The sequence below is a fragment of the Varanus komodoensis genome, unplaced genomic scaffold (genome assembly GCF_004798865.1).
Source record: "Varanus komodoensis strain SLA01 unplaced genomic scaffold, ASM479886v1 scaffold1, whole genome shotgun sequence".
Taxonomy (NCBI): Eukaryota; Metazoa; Chordata; class Lepidosauria; order Squamata; family Varanidae; genus Varanus; species Varanus komodoensis.
Window position 1 is genome coordinate 430,878 of NW_025335268.1, and position 18,784 is coordinate 449,661.

Here is an 18,784-nt window from a genome sequence, read left to right on the forward strand (position 1 = left end):
CGAAGGAAGGAAGGAAAGCCCTTCCCACTCAGTTCCTCGCCGCTTCTACGGCCTTTCGTGCGGCTACTATAAACCCTCATTTGCGGCAGCAGCGTGGAGGTGCTATTACTGGAAAGCGCGGTTCCAATGAAACGATGCCGGGCCGAGTCCTAAACCAAAGGCGCTCACACGCGCACATGCGGCGTCTTTGGCACCCATGAATGCCGGGAGGGGATGCAATCGCAGCAAAGGGGCTGTCTGAAACAGAAGGGAAGTTTCTCTCTTTTTGATGTACACCGACGTGCTAGACGAGGGAGCGCGCAGTTAAGGGCCTCCCGGAGGCAGATGAAGTCGCCCGATCCCTCAGTGCAACACCCAGTTCCTTTAATCACCCTGACACCGTCCGGACCCGGATGCGAAAAGAGGATAAGGGGGGGGCAGGCGCCCCTCTTCTTCGGGCAGCTTCGCGAAAGAGGCGCGCATCGCCTCCAGGCCTCGCGTCCGCCCGCCTGACGGAAGCAGCAGAAGCGCCCCCTTTCCCAGCGGAGCTTCGGCTGCACACCTCCCGGGCGCGCCTCGGAGGCCCGGCCCTTCGCGCCGCTGCGCGCCCGGATGCCAGCGCGCTGCAGTCATGCGCTGGCTTGGGCAGCCTTGGCTCATGGGGCGGCCACGCCGCTTCCACCCGAGGGGACTCACATCTGGCCACGGCCCACCCCGCCGGGCGCGGCTCCCGTCCGGCCTCCTGCGGAGCGTGGGCCGCGCAAGGCGCACCCTGGCCTGCCGCTCCGCCCCCTGGCCTGGGGGGGGGCTTGCATCACCGGAGGCCCCGCCCCCGGAGCTGCGGCCACGCCCACGCCTCCTCCTCCGCTTTCCCGCTGAAGGATCTATTAATAGCATGACATCAACCCAGGACTCCCGGCCAGAAGTAAATACCGACGTTGCCCGCCGGGCTATATAAAGGGAGTGATGCAACCGCGCGGGGAGGCAGAGACGCGCAGAGGCGCTCCGAGCGAGAGAGGCGCGGAGGCGCTGCTGCTCTCCTCCTGCTTCGACAGCAGCGCAAAGATCTCTCTCTCAAGCTCTCTCTCTCCCCCGTTCCACACTTTTTAAGCGGCTAGTCCCTGAGACACGCTTGTTTTTATTTGCCTTGAAACTCTCCAAGCGCTGACAAGGGGGAGAAGTAAAGAAAGAAACACTGAAGAGGACGCGCGGAACGGGTAAAGTTGCGCGACGCAGAAAGGCAGTGGATGGGTGGGACGAGAGGGGTCTTTCTGTCTTTCGATGTCTTTCGATCCTGTCTTTCGATGGGATGAGGAGCGCGATGGGAAAGCCGGGTGTCAGTAGCCAGCCGTGTCGTCCTAGATACGTGCGTACCGGTCGTTCCCGCTTGTAGGTCTTAATAACTTTCTAAAAGCGCTCTTTGACTTTTAGGAGGGGCGCCGGGTAGAGCGGGGGGAACGAACTTTGTTTCTCATCAGTGGATGAGATTGTGGTTTCCTGGAGTTGATGAGTTGGACAAACCCTCAATCCAATAGCCTGTTTTTTGTTTTGCTTTTTAAGCGCACACGCAACTAACTGAAAGCAAAAGTTCATTCATCCGTATGGAGTTTTGAGCCGCAGCTGAGAGACACACCTCAGCCGCAGAAACTCTCGTTTAGTTTCCTCCTTTTGGGAGTTCTCCGGGAGCGTTGTTCGTTGCTGTCTTATAGTTTTGGCCATCGCGGGGTCTTTGGGGCGTGTGTGCCTGGGGGGGGGGGGATCAGCTTCTCCTCCACCCCAAAAGAGCCGGAGCGCGGGGAAAACGGGAGCAGCCGCTCAGATTTACGGCCCGAGTTCGTGTCATTAGAACTGCGTAAAAAGCCAGGTGCCGCGGTTATTTTCCTCCATCAGGTCACCGTTAAGATGTCATTTCATCACTGCTCTTTCGGGAATATCTAATCACTGATAATAATCAATCGTTATGTCACTTACGGTAAGTTTGCGGGTTGCCGAAAGTTGACGGAAAGATTCAAGGCTTAACTCTACAGTACTTTGAGCGAGGCGGTCATACCGCCGTCCTCCAGTAGATGGCGCGCTGCGCTGGCCGGGGGACGCCGCGGCTACTTCGGCGAGCGCTTCCTACTCCAGCTGTCACTTTGGGCATTTTCGACGCAGCGTTAGAGTGGGTGAGCCGGTCCAAGCAGTCCGGTTTCAGTATACAAACCATAGAAGATCAGAGTAGGCTCACAGGGACCATAGCAGGCATGTGGAGAGATTTTGAGCGACTCGGTGTGTCAGACTTTGGTAGCCTGCTAGGGGAAATGACTAAATGATGCATAATGGCAAAGGAATGAATAGTTTGTTTTCACTGAAGGAATCTTCCTGTGGCTAGAGGGAGAACGAAGAGATCTTTAGGTTTTATTTGTATGAAGGCGACTCATGATGAGCCAGGGTAAGCCCTGCGCATGTTGACGTGGAAGAAAGACTCACTGAGTTAAATGGATTTACTCCCGAAGTAAGTTTCTGCAGCCCAGCTGCTGGGAAGGCCAATTCTATAGCTATTATTATCTACTATTTTCCATATTACCTAATTAAAACTATAAAATACAGCATGGCAAAACAATATATAACTTTTAAAAGTTAAAAACCACAATATCAAATCAATATAAAAATCAAAGCAAAAGCAGCAACAGTTTAACAATGAACAAAACAAAAAACAAAAAACAGAAAAGGTGCAAATCTGTAAGGCTTATTCAGAAAAAAGAGCTTTCTGGGAGTTCAAAGTCTTTTTTTCCCCGTCTAAACATGCCACACCTTATCAGACTTAAAGAAAGAGAACATGAAAGTCTGGGGAAATGAAAATGAAATGCCTGTGAAAATAAGGTGTTCACTTTTGCTGGAAAGACTATAATCTAGGCAAGCTCCTCTGGGAAGGGCACTTCACAACTGGGGTGCCACTACAAAAAAGGCCATGCCCTTAGTCAGCACCAGTCTCACTTCATTTGCTGGGAAGGCCCAGGGAAGGGCCTCTGAAGACTGTTTTATGATTCAGGGTGGTATAAATGAGAGAGGACAAATTTGGGAGCAATCCCACTGAGTTCGAGAGCAATCCCTATGCATACTTACTCTGAAATAAGTACCATTCTGTTTAATGTAAAAGCATTTAAGTTTGCAGCCTTGCTTTATTTTCTATAGCACTAATGCACAGCAAGACTTCCCTTCAAATCACATTTACTCAGAACTAAGCCTTACTGAGTTTGATAGCACTTACTCTGTGTGAGAGCCTAGGATCATGGCACAAATCACTTAAGAGGCTATTGATGATAAGGCTTGGATCTGGGTTTAGTCATATTTAGAGTAGAGCACTGAAATCAGCGGAACTTGGTAGTGACTAGCTGATGCCCCATTGATTTCAGTGGGTCTACTCTCACTAACTCTGCATACAGATTGATTATACCTTATTAGTAGTAGCATCATCACACCTTTGTGCTGCAAAGAACTTAAGGCAGTTTATGTAATCTTCCTCCTCCTTTCCATTTTACTCCACAACAACCCTGCGAGGTGGGTTTGGCTTAGAGTCAGTGACTGTCCCAAAGTCACCTAGTTTGTTTCCATGGCTGAAACAAAGCCAGAATTTGGATCACCTGAATCCCAGCTCAACCACAACGCTTAACCACCACACTGCACCAGCTATCATATTGCTTCCAACAAGGCAGAATAAACAGATTCATAACTGGCAATGAGCGTCATTGTGAATTACCTTAGCCTGACACATGAATCACCCTTTCTGAATTTGGGGTCCTCCAGATGTGCTGGGCTGCAACTCCTCCGATGCCTTGGAAATTATGGAAATTGCAGCCTGGTACATATGGAGGACACTAGGCGAGGAAGCTGTGGCAGACAAATGCAGCTGCCCTATTTGCCAACAGGTTTTGGTAAGGACACTGCAGAAAATGGATGGTAGACAATACTTTCCTGTGCAGTATTAATTTTCTTCTGCGTGTCAACAGCTGTGAAAGCAGCAGATAACTGTGGCCAGATAACAATGTCAAACTCCTAAAAGGTCAAGTTCAGTTCAAGGTAGGGGTGAACTTGGTTGCTTTCAAAGCTGTGGTAGTCAAACCTCTGTGGTTTAACAGGTTTTATTGTACCAGCAGGAAATGGGGGTGGGTGGGAATACTCAGGAAAACACAAAAGCAAATTGATCAGGCAAAACAGGCAAAAGGATTGAGTAGTACGCCTTGTTCTATTTTTAACATGAATGGAAAGCTTCTGTCAACCAAGTTGACTGAAAGTAATTCAGCTTTCCAAAAATGTAGGCTTTGATCCATCACCAAGTCTGCTTGGACCCTCTGTAAGTGTTCCAAAATAAATGTGTTGGGGATATAATCAGAAAGGTGAGTTATGAATATTAAAATAAGAGAGAATAAATTGAACACATGGGGACTCCTGTTCAGGGTTCCAGCAACCTAGCAAGACCCTCTTCCTGGATATTGTATTTCGTCCCTGCTCCAACAACAGCCAGCGTTGTGTGGCCACTGAACAGATCTGTTTTTCATTGGACTGTTTGGATCCCCCTACTTAGGGTTTAATGTTCTTATGAATATACATACATACATACATACATACATACAAATATTGTAGGCTTCCCCAAAGCTACTGTTCCCTTGCCTGTTGTGTGTGAATGGAGTTGTTCTGGCTACCTAAGTGCCTACGTTCAGAATGAATTTACTCTTAGAATGTACACAGGATCATTGGATGGTAACTATAAGGCCAAATCAAAAGCCTAAGGAATACACAAAATATCTGTTTGGTCTATGTGTGTCTGTCAGTCATGAGGAAGTGGGTGGGCCTCTGCAGAAAGTAAAACTCTCCCTTTTTACAAACTGTAGGCAAATTGGCAAAAGTTGAACGAATGGAGAGCAGTTTGGATTCCCTACTGTTGCTTGGAATAAAGTTACAAGCAGCCAATCATCCCATGATAAAGATCAGTGTGTAAAAATACTTTAAATATATGGTGTGGGTGGCTGTTCTGTAGGGATATGATGGAGCAGAACTCTTGTATGCTTGAGGTCCTCGGCATCCATCTCCCAGTGTTTCTTCTTGAAAGGTGTCAGGCAGCTGGGCTCAAAAGAAACCCTTCCGGCCACTCATCCTGAGTGGCTACTGCTAGTCACAGATCACCCAGTGCCTACAAGCAATGTCAGATTACACCTTCATCACCCCCAGCTAGCACCAAATTATCTCTGGGAATGATGGGAGTTGTGGCCCATCACAACTGGACTCACCAGATTGGGGAGGGTTGGTATACACAATGCTGGACTAGATTTGGCTTGTAAATTTCATGAGCATTAGTTAAGCACTCATAGTACTAATAATATTTCTCTTTCATGGTATACAATAGCTATATGCATATAAACGTAACTCTTGTTTGTGCCACGAATCTTAGATTATGGAATCTGGAGGAAAATATTTTCCCCTCTTTAGTTCGATGTTACCCTGTTTGAGTAGGGCACAACTGAGATGGGAACCTTTGGGAAGGGTAATCTATCTCTTATATTTTCAGTCATTTGGACATTGCATATTTGATGCTGGCGATGGGCTGTTTTCATTTGGTTTCTCATAACATGGTGGCTACACAGGAGTCACTAATGATTGCAGAATGAGTATTTGTGATTGCAGCCATCTTGCATCAGTTTTAGGAAAGATTGTGGATGTTCTCGGGGCCGGAGTGGGGGTGCACTGCCCTTCAGAGACTGGACTCCCATCAGCCTTGATCAGCTGCCTCAGTAGTGAGCCAAATGTGGAGGGCCACAGGTTTTTCTGCCCTGTTCTGGGATGCTGAGCGTCCTTTGGCATAAGTGACTTTTTCAGGTGGCGCTGATGCTCTGTGTCCTCTGGGGCTGGGGCCTACGCAGCTGCATGGCAGATGCCTGACGGTTCTTTTAAGGAAAGGCAGTGCAAGTGAAGCATGGCTAGTCCAGCGGATAGACTGTGGCAGATGCTGCAGCAGGAGCATTGGGCTTGTCCACATCCCACCACCCCAGTCACCGTTCTAGTTGCATCCATTATGATGCTGGTTGGGTGCCATTGGATAAAACATCCCTCTCAGCTTCTCTCGGAAGGAAAGATGGGATAGTAGTTGACATACAGTCAGGTAGGTATCACAAGGTAACTCAGTGGCGAATGTTCTTGGTGCCGCTCAACAGGTAGGACTCAAGTCTTCTTGAGCTTGCATCCTTGGACTCGGAAGGTGCTCGCCGTGATGTGTGCTGGGCCAGTTGTGATTACTCAGTGCTGAGGGAAGGTCACTTGACTCATTCCTCTGTTTGAAACACAGCTGAGATTGTTCATCCATAGCAGTGTGGTTTTTGGGATAGGATTACTTCAGCTTTCAGTCCGATTTTGCTGCCAGCATTCTCAGCAGTTTCTGTGCCAGAGGACTGGTGCAATGAAACTTTGGCTGTTTCCCAAACCCTCCAAACCGTATATCAAAACCATCACTAGTGCCGACATGAGGAAGCAGACTCTACAAAGTGGCACGGGGTGCCCATGGACCATAGTTTTCAATGGGGCCTCTGTATGCTGCCTCTGCAAACAATGGCCCATTGAATCGGCATCTCCACAATCCCAGCTTTCTGTGGTCAGGTTTGCACAATCGCGGGGTTGGAGGGGGAGCCACAGTGGCCTCTTTTCCCTGCCCCCTGCATAGGAGTCACGCAAGGCACAATTTGCCTCTTTGCCTTCACAGCACGTGGCTTCTCATGCCATCTGAACTTGGCAAAGTGTGTGGCAGGAGAGAGTGGCTCTGAAACTTCTGAAAGGAGTCATCTCTGCAGCGCAGCTCAGGGGATTCAGACAACAACGTGGGAAGCAGCCTGCTGCGAGGGTGATTAGGCAACTCTTGTGGTGCCTGGATGGCGCGCAGGGGCAGAGAAAAGAAATCATCAGGGTTGCTTTCCTGCTGAGCTGCTTTCCTGCTGAGCCTGTGCAAGCCCAGCCTGTGTCTTTTTTGAAAAGATAAGTTCCTAGTCCTTCAGGCTATGAAGATGAGCTTGCAAAATGAATGAGTTATTCATGGTATCTCTTGTAGAATTAAGTGATTTTCATCATCAGTAAAAAATGCCAGTTGATGCAAGAGTGAAGAAATAGACTTTAATTTAATATTCAGATTGGGCCTCTATTATATCTTTGGCCTTACCACTAAGCTGAAAAAATGATAAACCTGAACACGATAGGTGTTTTGCTGACTTGATTCAAGTAGACTGTCTTTTTACCTTTTGAATGGACTTTAAGATATCAGCATGTTCAGCTCTGACTCACGACTAAGGGGATTTTTGAGTGAAATTGCATCAGTTTCTCAAGGTCTATAGAAATAAACAATTCCAGGAAATCTTTTCACTGATAAATTAAGAGGTCAAGAACTCTTTGGTGTTCTGCTTTTATTGTCTGAGGTTAGCTCATAAAAACTTTGCATGGAAAATCATAGAGTACTACCTCCTCTAACATAGGAGGTAGTACTGTACAGGAACTACTATGAAACACCCTCTCTAAACTGTCATTTTGCTGTGAAATTGGCAAAAACAAAAATACATGTGTACTGCAGGTTGTAGATCCTTTGCAAGTAGAGGAGACCCATGAAATGAGTGGGACTAAATTAACATCAGATAACATCAGATATTTGTGGCATACAAATATAGCAAGCTGTGTGCGTAATTGAAAAGAGTGGCCATGTTTCATATTTATTCCTTTCAGAAATGCTTTCTGTGGAAGATATTGTTCATAAAGAATTAAGACAGAAATTAGTTGTTTTTGTGGGACTTGAACATGGGTGTTATAGATTGGAAAAATAGTGTCTTCAAATCTTTATTTTCTTTCATAACAATAGTTGAAATTGCTTTTGCTCTGCAATGTACTAAGGTAAAAGGATTTCTGAGGAAAGGTAACAGTTTTACGGCAGTTGAAAGACTGTGGACAACGCCTCACTTCATGAGATGCATGAAGCATTACCCTGAGTTACACCTTGTTGGAAGTGGCTAGGATGTAAATAGCATAGTCAGAGGGAACTGAAATGTTATCACTGTTTGTAGTTTCTGCATTTCAATTCTCTTGAACTTCACAGGTCACAAGCTTCTCCCACTCAACCTTGTGTGTGTGTGTGTGTGCACGCGAGCTTGTAACATTTCTTGCATCTGATGACATGAGCTGTAGCCCACAAAACCTTCTGCTGGTTTTTAAGGTGTGAAGCTTGTTGGAAGACAGTTTGCTATAATAAGATTTTGCAGGCATTATTGCTTCTAATAAAATGAAGTAACTCAACCTCCACGTTACAAAGCAAATATTGTGTTTACTTGAACACAGAGTCACTGTTTCTGCAATAATGGGGGAGGAAGTTAATTGAGTTCAGTGTGACAGTATGAGAAAGTCCAGCTGAATTACATCTTTTGTGGAAGTGATTCCCACAACACGCTTTGAGAAAAGGGATGGTTCCCATGGAATGTTTTTATGGAGACAGGCACATGCAGCAGTAGGTGTGAGAGTGACTCACAGATAAGAGGTGGGAAGCAGTCTTCAGGTCCAGGGGTAGAATCAGTTTCGGAGAAGCTCTTGGGGACTGCCTTCCAGGGATGGAAGGGAACTGAAGGCAAATTGGGTGGACTCCAAAGCAAATGATGTAGGCTCAAAATACCTACATCATTTTGAGCAAAGCTCAAAAGCATTCCAGATCTAGAATGGGTGTGGTGGTAGTGGGGACATGCACAAAAGCCTGGGAAGGTCCAAATAACTGGTGGGCAGAGAAGGGAAAGTGGCCACTTGGGAAACTCTAGATCGGGACCCCAGGAGGTCCAGATTTGACTCCCAGTCTGGAGGTACTCAAGTTGCAGATGGTAAACGTCTTGAGTGTTAGGTACACCTGTCCTGCACAACTATTCTGACATTCACAGGCTACACAAATAATGGAGCATTTTCATTCAAGATCTCCATGCACGCTAAGGAATTCTGGGAGTTGCTGGACTTTTTTTTTTTTTTCAGTCTAAACATGCATAGGGTTGTGCCTAAACACAACATCATGCAATTAGTGCATCGATACAGTTTAAAAGCTGGTGGGATTATTTCACAAAATGCATTCGACCCTCTGTTACCAATTTTGATGGACAGCTTTCCACACTTCCTATTTGGTAATAAGGCACTCATCTGCATGCAATATTATATGTAAGAGCTGCTTCCTGTTAATCTTGTGAACTAATTCTTCAATTTCCAATGGCATTGAAGCTGAACATCTTGGATATTCTCTCTCTCTCTCTCTGTATGTACAACCATTCAATCAATATGTTACCATGTGTATTCAGTCATGGTGCAGAGATGTTGGAATCGTTCCATGTCCAAAGGTCATATTTTCTGTTTCTGGTCTTAGTTGAGAATAATTAACTGTCTTTGGGTAAATACTGTTGTCTTGTTAAACTTCAGCACCATTGATTCTTGTGCTCCTCTTCCATTTTCAGCAAAATGATGCTCCAACACCCAGGTCAGGTGTCTGCTTCAGAGGTCAGTGCCTCCGCAATTGTCCCATGCTTGTCTCCTGCCGTATCACTGGGTTTTGAAGACTTCACAAACCTAACTCCATTGGTGAAAGAAGAGTTGAGGTTCGCCATCCAGAATAAGCAGCTGTCCCACAGGATGCCCTCTACCTTGGACACAGTAATGGTTTCTGATAGGCCTGCTGAAATGTCTGCTTTAAAAGCAGAGGTACTTGGATTTTATTTCATTTAAATCATATTCAGTAGTAGCATTCTATGAAGTTAAATACAGTAAATGCTGCATCTGCTCCCCAGACTTTCAAAAACATTAGATAATTGTTTGACAAGCATTCTATTTCAATTGCAAAATATGTGAAACTTTCATAAAGAGATTTGTACTGAATTTTCCCATTGCAGTCAGTTATCAGAGAGAGCTAGTACGAAGGGCTGAAAATATACCAATGCCAGGCTGAAAACATACAGATGCTGAGCTGTGGTTGTGTTGTGCCCCCAGTACACATCTGAATCACGCTCTTTTTGGGAGGGTCTGTAGCTCAGTGGCAGAGCATAAGTTTTGCCTGCAAAAATGCCTGGTTCCATGACTGGCATTTCCATCCTTTAAAAAGGATGAGGTAACAAGAGTGGGAGCATTTTCCACCTGAGATCCTGCGAGGCTGCTGCTAACTCAGTAAGGTCATACTGGCTGAGGCAAATAGTCTGAGCTGGTATAAAGTCGCTTTTTTGTGTTTTTCTCCATAATCCCAAGATGTAGCCCAGGGTGTCAGACTTGGTTCAGGCAAAGGGCTGAATGCCATTCTGGGAAACGGGTGGGGGCCACCTTCCATTGGTGGACATGCGCAAAGGCGAAAGGGCTAAGAGCAGGACCAAATACAAAATTCATTTTAGGTTAAAGCTCTTAGTGCTGGGAACTAAGCCTTAGGAGTTGCGTCTCACACTTCTGGAAAGGAAACAAAAGCTGGGTATCTGCTAAATAATCAGTGGTTGGGGAAAAGAGGCACAGCCAGGGGAAGGAGAGTGGAAGGAGGCTTGGTGCCCCACCCCCTTTGACACTGGTGATGTTGGCTGTGGTTTCTCAGGGGTACACCATGTGCTCAGAGACACCATCAAAATCCTTATCATCCTTATTGATTCAATAAGCCCAATTCAAGGTGTTGGTGATGACCTATAAAGCCCTTAACGGCTTGGGTCCTGGTTACCTGAAGGAGTGCTTACGTCCATATACGCCCGCCCGCCCCTTGAGATCAGCGGGAGAGGCCCTTCTCTGGGAACCCTCCGTGAAGGATATTAGGAGGGTAAGTACTCGGAGGAGGGCTTTCTCTGCAGTGGCGCCCAGTCTATGGAATGCGCTTCCCGGAGAGGTCCGCCTGGTGCCATCGTTATTTGTTTTTCGGCGCCAGGCAAAGACCTTTTTATTCAAACGTTATTTTAATTGTTAATATTATTTATTTATTTTACTGTTTGGCCAGGGTGACTTAAATTATACTGTTAAATTATATTGTTTTATATTATGTTTATTTATGATTGTGAGCCGCCCCGAGGCTTCCGCGAATGGGGCGGCATAGCAGTTCTCTAAATAAATAAATAAATTCAGGTTGTAAGGTTGTACCATTCCACTGCAAATGGGTTTGGGAGATGAATTCTGGGACGCTTTCTAAGCCAGGTGAAAGAAACATTTCCGGAAGCACCCAGTACGGTGCTGGGTGTTTCAGCACAGATTAGAAGAATCCTGTAATCAAGAGTTCCTCCCCATCCCCACCATTAAAATATATTTGAGTTTGACCAGAGCTATGGAATTTTAGCATTCCACAGCGGAATAGTGAATCATTTAGGGAATGATGCTGTGACCCTAAACTGCAACTGAGGGGCCATGGAATAGTTTTGTTTCCCAGCTCTGACATTACAGAGTGTGCTCCATTCTTGCAGCTGGGAATCAGCGATCCCACCCGGTCCCCTCTTGGAGCTAGCTCACAAAGAACTACTGGGCTGCTCTCTGAGGTTGAGAAAGCAAACTTGGAGAAGAGAAAATTAAAAAGGTTTTGGGGTGTGGCGAGTGGACTGCAGATATAAGGTATCCTGAAGTCACTCTGACCTCCTTCCATTTCTCTTCAAAATGCTTCACTGGATGGCCAAAAATGGCCAAAGATTGCCTTTGCCAATCCACCCACTCTGCATTGGATGAGCGTGAGCTTCTGAGTTTGGGAGTTCCAGTCATGGCTCAATATGCCGGGTCACCACCATGCTGCATTGTACTGAGCATAGCAGTTAATCCCGAACCGACGGGCTGGTCAAATTGTTGGTAGTGGAGAAATCTAGATAAGCACAGTGATAAAACCAGTTTCTCTAGTAGGGGATATAGAAATGAAAGTCCAACTTTGGCTGAAAAGCGACATCTACCTTTGCTTTCTTCTAGTGCGCCCCTGAAGAAGATGAGAGGAAAAAACGGCGAAGGGAGAGGAACAAGATTGCAGCAGCAAAGTGTCGAAACAAAAAGAAGGAGAAAACTGAATGTCTGCAGAAAGTAAGCCAACTTGACTGCTTTGCTTTCATATCTGAGCAGGGAGGACAAGATAAAGGAGAGTCAAAAGAAGGTCTGCTAAAGCTGACTTGGTAGATGGCTTGGACCTTCTCTGAATTGCCCTTTCTATTAAGAGTAATCTTGGTTGAGTTACTGAAGGCTGATTCTTTTGCATAGTAGCTGCAAGGTTGCTTTTCACTTTCAGGGTGCAAGTTAGACACGTTTGTTCTCAACACCATCACTGATTTGGGGATAAAACCAAAATTACATCTTAAACTAAAAGCTTTTCAGGTTGTACTACAGAGTGCAGGGGTGTTGAACGTCAGACCCATGGGCTAAGCCTGGCCTAAGTGGCATTCCAAGCTGGGAATTAGTTCCCTGGATGGCTGTGCCCCATCTCCTTGACTTCCTTTCATTTGGTAGTTTCCTGGTCTTTGCACAGCTCCCTCCCCTCCAGCTCCATAATTCTAAAAAGTTGAAATGCCTCTCTAAGGCATAGTCACTGAAAGTAAAAGCATTAAGCTGCAACTTGCTGATATTTCTGGCTTTCCTCTTTTGCTGGAACATTTAGCATTTGGTTCAGCTGCTTTTGCCTTTGGCCGCCGCCACCACTGGCACACCCCAGCTTCTTGGAAATGAAATTTGGCCATCGGACTAAAAGAGGTTCAGCACCCTGGCTTAATTGATCAAAGCTTGTATGTTGAATAGTATATTTTAGCTTTTCCTCCTCCAATATAAATAACTTCCTAGATAGAAGAGTTCATTGGTCACTTCTCATTAACACATAAACAGAAAAGGCAGTCCCTGCACCAAGGAGCCTCACTTTATAATGCACAGTTGAGGAGAGAGCAGAGAAAGGGCAGAGCTGAGCAAGGGTGCAGTAACTCTGGACATGCCATTATCAACACAATCAGTTAGCGCTTTCTGCTTTGGCTCAGTTGCAGTTGTGGATGCAGGAAAGGGGCAGGTGGGATGGGCTGCAGCTGTGCCTTCTGAGAAACTGGTGGGGGGTGTTGCTATGCATTGGAAGAAAGAGTGGCTACCCCAGCAGAAAGTGTCCTGCAGAAAGTTCCAAGCTTACAGAGGAGCAGTGCTAATTTGGGTGGTGGCCGGAGAGCTGCAGTGTTGGAGGATTAGGACTTCCTGTAAGAATGGGCCTGGCCTGGCCTGGCCTGGCCTTCCCACTTAAGGCAGTGAATCCAGACAGGTGGTCGATCCCACCTGTCCCACTGGCAGGATGTCCATGAACCCTGCCACCTCAAAGGGAGACACAGACCAGTTGTGTACTGGGCAATGGAAGAGGGGAATAGTTTCTGCAGCAGGGTAGTGATCAGGAGCTTTAACAATAGAGACACAAAAGGACAGGCAGATTTCCATAGGGTTGCCCAGGGAACCAGTGTAATGGCCACTTATCCCTGATCTTAAATGAAATCTGGATTCCTGCAATCCTACAATGGTTTACTGAACTGAAGTTATGTGATTTGTCCCCGGGTGACAGATTATATTCCCTCCCTCCCGTGCTCCCTGGTTTCAGGGTTTCAATGCTTATGTTTTTGTGTTTATGCCCTCCTCCTGTGACTAGGAATCAGAAAAACTGGAAACCATCAATGCAGAACTGAAGGCTCAGATTGAGGAGCTGAAGAACGAAAAGCAGCACCTGATCTACATGCTCAACCTTCACAGGCCCACGTGCATCGTCCGGGCGCAGAACGGTCGGACACCAGAGGACGAACGGAACCTGTTCATTCAGCAGATCAAAGAAGGAACCTTGCAAGGCTAAGTGACAATGCCGAGGTGCCCCTATTAGGTCCTGCCTTTTAACTTCAAAACAGAAACAAATATCCACCAAAAACATAAATGAATAACCCAAGCCAGAAGCCATAGAGAAGTCATCTTGGCATTCGTGGTCTCTTCTTAGCCAAGAAAAGCGGAGGAGGTGATGCGGTGAAGAAGAGAAAGCTGTTGTTAGCTTAGCTGTGGTTCTCCCCACTGAAAAAAGACTAGGCTGGGTTGAAGAGAGGTCCCTGCCTTTGCTTCAGGTCTGAGGATCTGCCATACTTGCTGTTCCCAGAAGCTGTACTCATGGAAGCTCCAGACTTGTTAAGCCCTGGCAGGCACAGAGTACTTGCACTATGAGTTATTTCTGGCAGAACACTATGACTCTCCACGATGCACAACTTAGGGCCAACGAGGCTGAATGAATGGAGCTCAGCCGACTTCAGGTTGGGTCAGCGATGTGGGTGGAGTGGCTTGTTTTCGTTTGCTTGTTGGTTTGTTTTGCTCTGTGCTTTCAAAAGAAAGAGGTATGCAACTTCCAAAATTGCTGCTTTCCGTTCCGAAAGGCATTGCAATATAACGGGAATTACTGTGTTTTGACAATGTTTTAAAGTGAGCATTGTACTCCCTTTTTTATTGCTGTTGTTTTCACAGAAGCCCATCTGTGGGTGTTTTTGATGAGTCACGTCAGAGGGAAATTGTGGGAGGACTTGACAGCCATCAGCTCCTTGCAGAACTGCTCGTTCAGCTAAGTCTGCTTTTGCCACGTTGGAGCATTAATCTTCCTCCATACCTGCCTTGCATTTTATTTTACTTTTTAAAGAAAGGGAAATTCCCCTTGGAGGACCCAGCGCTTGAGTCATATAGACAGTATTCAGAGTAACATTACAATATACAAAACAGTGATATGCTAAGACCAGATTTGAAATGAATCACCCTCTTTGATTTGTAGCTCACAATATCTTCATTCCTCAGCTTACGGAGCTTTCCTTGGCCTGATCTTTCTCCAAGCAGGAACCATTGGTTGCTGCCAGTTTGCATACATTAATGAATAGGTAAGCGTTCATTGCAGGCATATGCAAAATGTATTCAACAGCTAACTTCATAACTATGCCAGGAAGAGATTTAGGCCACATCCTATGCATGCTCAGGCAAAAATGGTCTTAGAACTCTTACCACTCTCCAGCTAGCCATGCTGAGAGTTGCAGGATATCTTTCCGGAAGTTGTAGACATTTTTCTGTATAAACATCCCTTTAATAGCTTCTCTGCAGGCCTGGGAAATGTCATCCATCATTGTCCCAAGAGTCAGTGTAGTGCAGTGATGCGAGCAGCTGTCCCCACAACCTGGTGCCCTCTAGATGTGTAAGACCACAGTGCCCATCATCCCCAGTCAGGATGACTAGGCAACGGCTCCTGTAATGGGGAGAGATTGGGGTCGCAGTCTGGTTGAGAATGTTGGGCTAGGGCCAGGGAGGCCAAGGTTCCAGTCCACATTGGCCCTGGAGTGAATGAGTGACCCAAGCCCTATTGCTGCATCAATAGCAGCCCTTGCACCTGCTTAAAGGCACAGGGACACCCTTCAGAGGTAGCACAGGCATTCTTTATGCCACAAGGCTTAAGACCAAGCAAAGCCAGGAAGCCGATTCCAGCTAGGTATCAGGAAAAAATACCCGATTGTTAGAGCACTATGACAATGGAACCCGTGCCCCAGGTGGTCTTGGTCTCTCCCAGGCCAGGAGCATCCAAGATGCAACTGGAGAGTTTCTGAGGGGGGTAGTTTAACTTGGCGTTCTGCACTGAGCAGGAGTTTGGACCTGGTGGCTCTCTGGCCCCTTCCAACTCTACAGTTCTATGATTAATCCTCTCCTCCCCTCCAACAACAACAGTGGTTCTATTTTGCTACCGTGCCTGGTGGGACCATGCCAGTGCGCCACTGAAATTCCTCATTCCGGAGGAATTGGAAGGAGTCCTGCTCCCTTTTCCACATCGTGCCCAAGGCATCCCTGACTGCTTGGCTTGCAAACTTCCATCCACATGCAGTTTGAGGAACTGCAGGGGAGTGTTTCATTACATGCACTCAGCTCCAGAACCTACCTGTGAGCAATTCACGTGAAAGGCATTTTTGCACTACAAATATGACTGGAATTTGTGTGGACTGCAAACCATCCCACAAGGTTTAGTTCCTTTTGCTAAACAACATACATAAAGGAAAGGTTTCCAGGTGTGGTTGTCTTTGTTCAGAGCTGGCCTACATTAGGCAGAGTGGGGCACCCTCCTCTCAGGGCAGATGCTGGGAGACAAGGATGGCCCCTCCATCTTTCCCCCTCACTTTGAGGGCAGAGCTGAGTACTCCACACCCCCTGTCCCAGGCCCGCTGAACTAGCTCGGGGTCTCAGGTATGGTTCCCACTTCCAGAGCCGAGGGGAGATTCCCCTGCCAGTCCAGTCCACTTTTGTGCGCTGACTGAGGAAGAGTGAGGGTGACACTGCTTTTCTCCTCAGGTGGCAACCTGTCTTGGGTAGGCTCCGACTTTAACTCACAGTAGTAGCAGTTTAATCCAAATCTTACAGCAGGTGTTGAAAATGTCTAGTGACTTGCATCAGTGATGAACTCCCCATGAACCTAGCAGATTCTAAAACTGTCCAATTTCATGGCAGCTAAAGAAAAAAGGAGTTTGTATTCCAAATCCACTTTTATTAGTTGCATGCTAATGGCACTCACCTCCCAAAAGAGCTCAAACTTGCCCTCTGCGACAAGCTCACCAAAAATTCCAACACTGAATTCTAAAACCTGAATAAAACTCAAAGATTTCTGCAGGTGAATTTGAATTTTAATGAGAATTCTCCTCTCCTTTCCCCCCGACTCCCCTTATGAAGGATTTTTTGCTTTCAAATCTGTGGTCTGGCTGCTTTAAATGGAATGGCACAATCAATATTGGAGATACAGTAGAATCAAAACATGTATCCAACCATTTTTGCAGTGTTACACACACACAAACACACACACACACAAATACCTCAGAACAGTAGTGTCTAAAATTTAGACCCTGAATCTCTGACTAGTACACTTGAATCTGCTGCCTGTTGTAGCTTGCGTTGATTTTTTTATATTCTGCAACAGAACTACTTAATGAGCTTTTAGTGATCTGGATATATTGTAATGTCCCTGTAATGTCCAATGCTGCATTTCAAATGTATATTTCATGTAACAAAAATGGAAGGATATGGGCCAAATTCTGTCTCATTGGAGAATTATTTTTTCCATGCAAAGAAAACCCACTTTGCCAACTTTTGAGCTTTCCCTCGTGTCATGTTGGATGATGGATCCCCGTAATGGCCTCTGCATTGATTGTGCAATGTATGGGGGTGTTGGGGGGGGGGGAGAAGATGATTTGCTATATAGTTATGTGCAATTTGTGAACAAGAACCTTGTTGAGAAGTATTTAATTTGATTTCTGTAATGATGAACATATGCTGCCATTTATTGTGAATACTATGGGTTGGAACCGAGGAGCTGGGAGTGGAAAAAGCATAGCAGGGAACTCTGTTGTGCAAAAACTAGCAGAAGAGTTTTCACAATTCTATCAGTTGCTAGGATGGCCAGGTGCCCTACTATACAGAGGACTAGCCTCTTTTTGAAGGGCTGTCCAGCCCAACTCTGGTTTAAAGATGAATAGCCAAAAGAAAAGAGAGCAGGTGTCTCAGAGTTGTCCATCACTGATAAGCACCAGGACTGACCAAGCAATGTATTACAGATTTCCTCGCTATGGGGAGATATATTAGAATTCTATTTAAATTATTGTAAATATGATTTCCAGATTTGCATTGTTACATGTAAATTAGCACATGGAAATCCGTGCCATCTTTTTCTGTCTTGGCTGGTGCTGGTGGGTGCATTCATTCCCTCCGTTCGAAAGATGCACGAGCAGGCGCTCCATCAGCCGCTGTCTTCCACATGCAGACCAGCTTGCATAAACAGGAAGACCTCTTTGGGAGTCTGTTATGCTTTGCTCCTGGAACCCGCTGCGGATGAGCTGTGGAGCAGGCCCTCTGGGAGCCAAAGGCACCTTCTGCCCGCAGAAGGGCTGCCCTAGCGCAACCCTGGCCTGCCGGCAGAAGAGGCCACCAACACTATGGCACCCGCAAGTGCTGCATGCTGTATCCAGGTCTCCCTGCTTTGTCCGTGCATTTCAAATGTTTCCAGAAGCAACCCGAACAAATAAACATTAAAAAGAAAACCTGGGCTCTGATGCTGTCCTATGTGCGAGGCTCTCGTAAAGATGGTCTGTCTGAAGTTCATCACAGAATGGATGTTCCTCCTTAAGAGATTTTGAGAATGCTGTTTTAGGTCCTATAAAAATGGCGCGGGCGTCATACTGCTGCTTCCTCAAGTAAAAGCACCCCGGCTGTTAACTAGCATGCCAGATGTTTACTCCAGCACTGCTACTTTTGTCAAAGATGATCTTTGTCGGCTGCAGCTGCTTCCTCTGTGTGTGTGTGTGTGTGTGTGACCGTGTGTGAGTGTCTCCAGGTGGTATGACAGTATATATTTGTGTTGCTTGAGTGAAGCAAGGGACAGAGGTGCTGGATGTGGGACTTCCAGCTCTAGTCTAGAAGGACCCGTGCGCTCTGGTCGCGCTCTGATGGGGAGAAGGTCCCGCTGATGCCTTCATGCCTGTTTGCAGTGCTGCAGGTGTGACAGCAGCAGCAGCATTTCCCCCGCTAGACAGAGCGCTGGGAAGCTCCTTGAAGGCCACTTGCTTGGCCTCGGAATGGATGGGGAGACCTGCATGGACTTATGTACCTGGTGTTGTTTTCTCTGAACATTTAATAATGCAGTAGAGGCAATTTGTTTTCTATTAAGTTTTATGTTTTGATACTTTAATAATAAAAAGACTAATACATGTTTTCTCCTGTGTGACTTAATTTATGGTGTTTGCAGACTGGTGCTCACTCAGTGTCCCTAGGTGGACAACTGGTGGTCCTCCGGAGGCCC

At 46.4% G+C, this 18,784-nt stretch overlaps 1 protein-coding gene across 1 annotated transcript; it reads left to right on the forward strand.

The window, feature by feature from the left end:
- Window positions 1–949: 949 nt before the first annotated feature.
- On the forward strand, window positions 950–18,692 carry ATF3 (activating transcription factor 3). Its single transcript, XM_044422795.1, has 4 exons — window positions 950–1,196; window positions 9,462–9,705; window positions 11,908–12,015; window positions 13,595–18,692. Exons 2-4 carry the CDS (start codon window positions 9,466–9,468, stop codon window positions 13,790–13,792), a joined length of 546 nt encoding a protein of 181 aa, XP_044278730.1. The 5' UTR covers window positions 950–1,196; window positions 9,462–9,465; the 3' UTR covers window positions 13,793–18,692.
- The last annotated feature ends 92 nt before the right edge of the window (window positions 18,693–18,784 follow it).

Bases quoted from the DNA above. Each gene is read 5' to 3' on its own strand.
- ATF3 (XM_044422795.1), top strand. From the start codon at position 9,466: ATGATGCTCCAACACCCAGGTCAGGTGTCTGCTTCAGAGGTCAGTGCC. The intron at 9,706-11,907 runs GTACTTGGATTT...GCTTTCTTCTAG, and splicing joins TGTCTGCTTTAAAAGCAGAG to TGCGCCCCTGAAGAAGATGA. The intron at 12,016-13,594 runs GTAAGCCAACTT...TCCTGTGACTAG, and splicing joins AAACTGAATGTCTGCAGAAA to GAATCAGAAAAACTGGAAAC.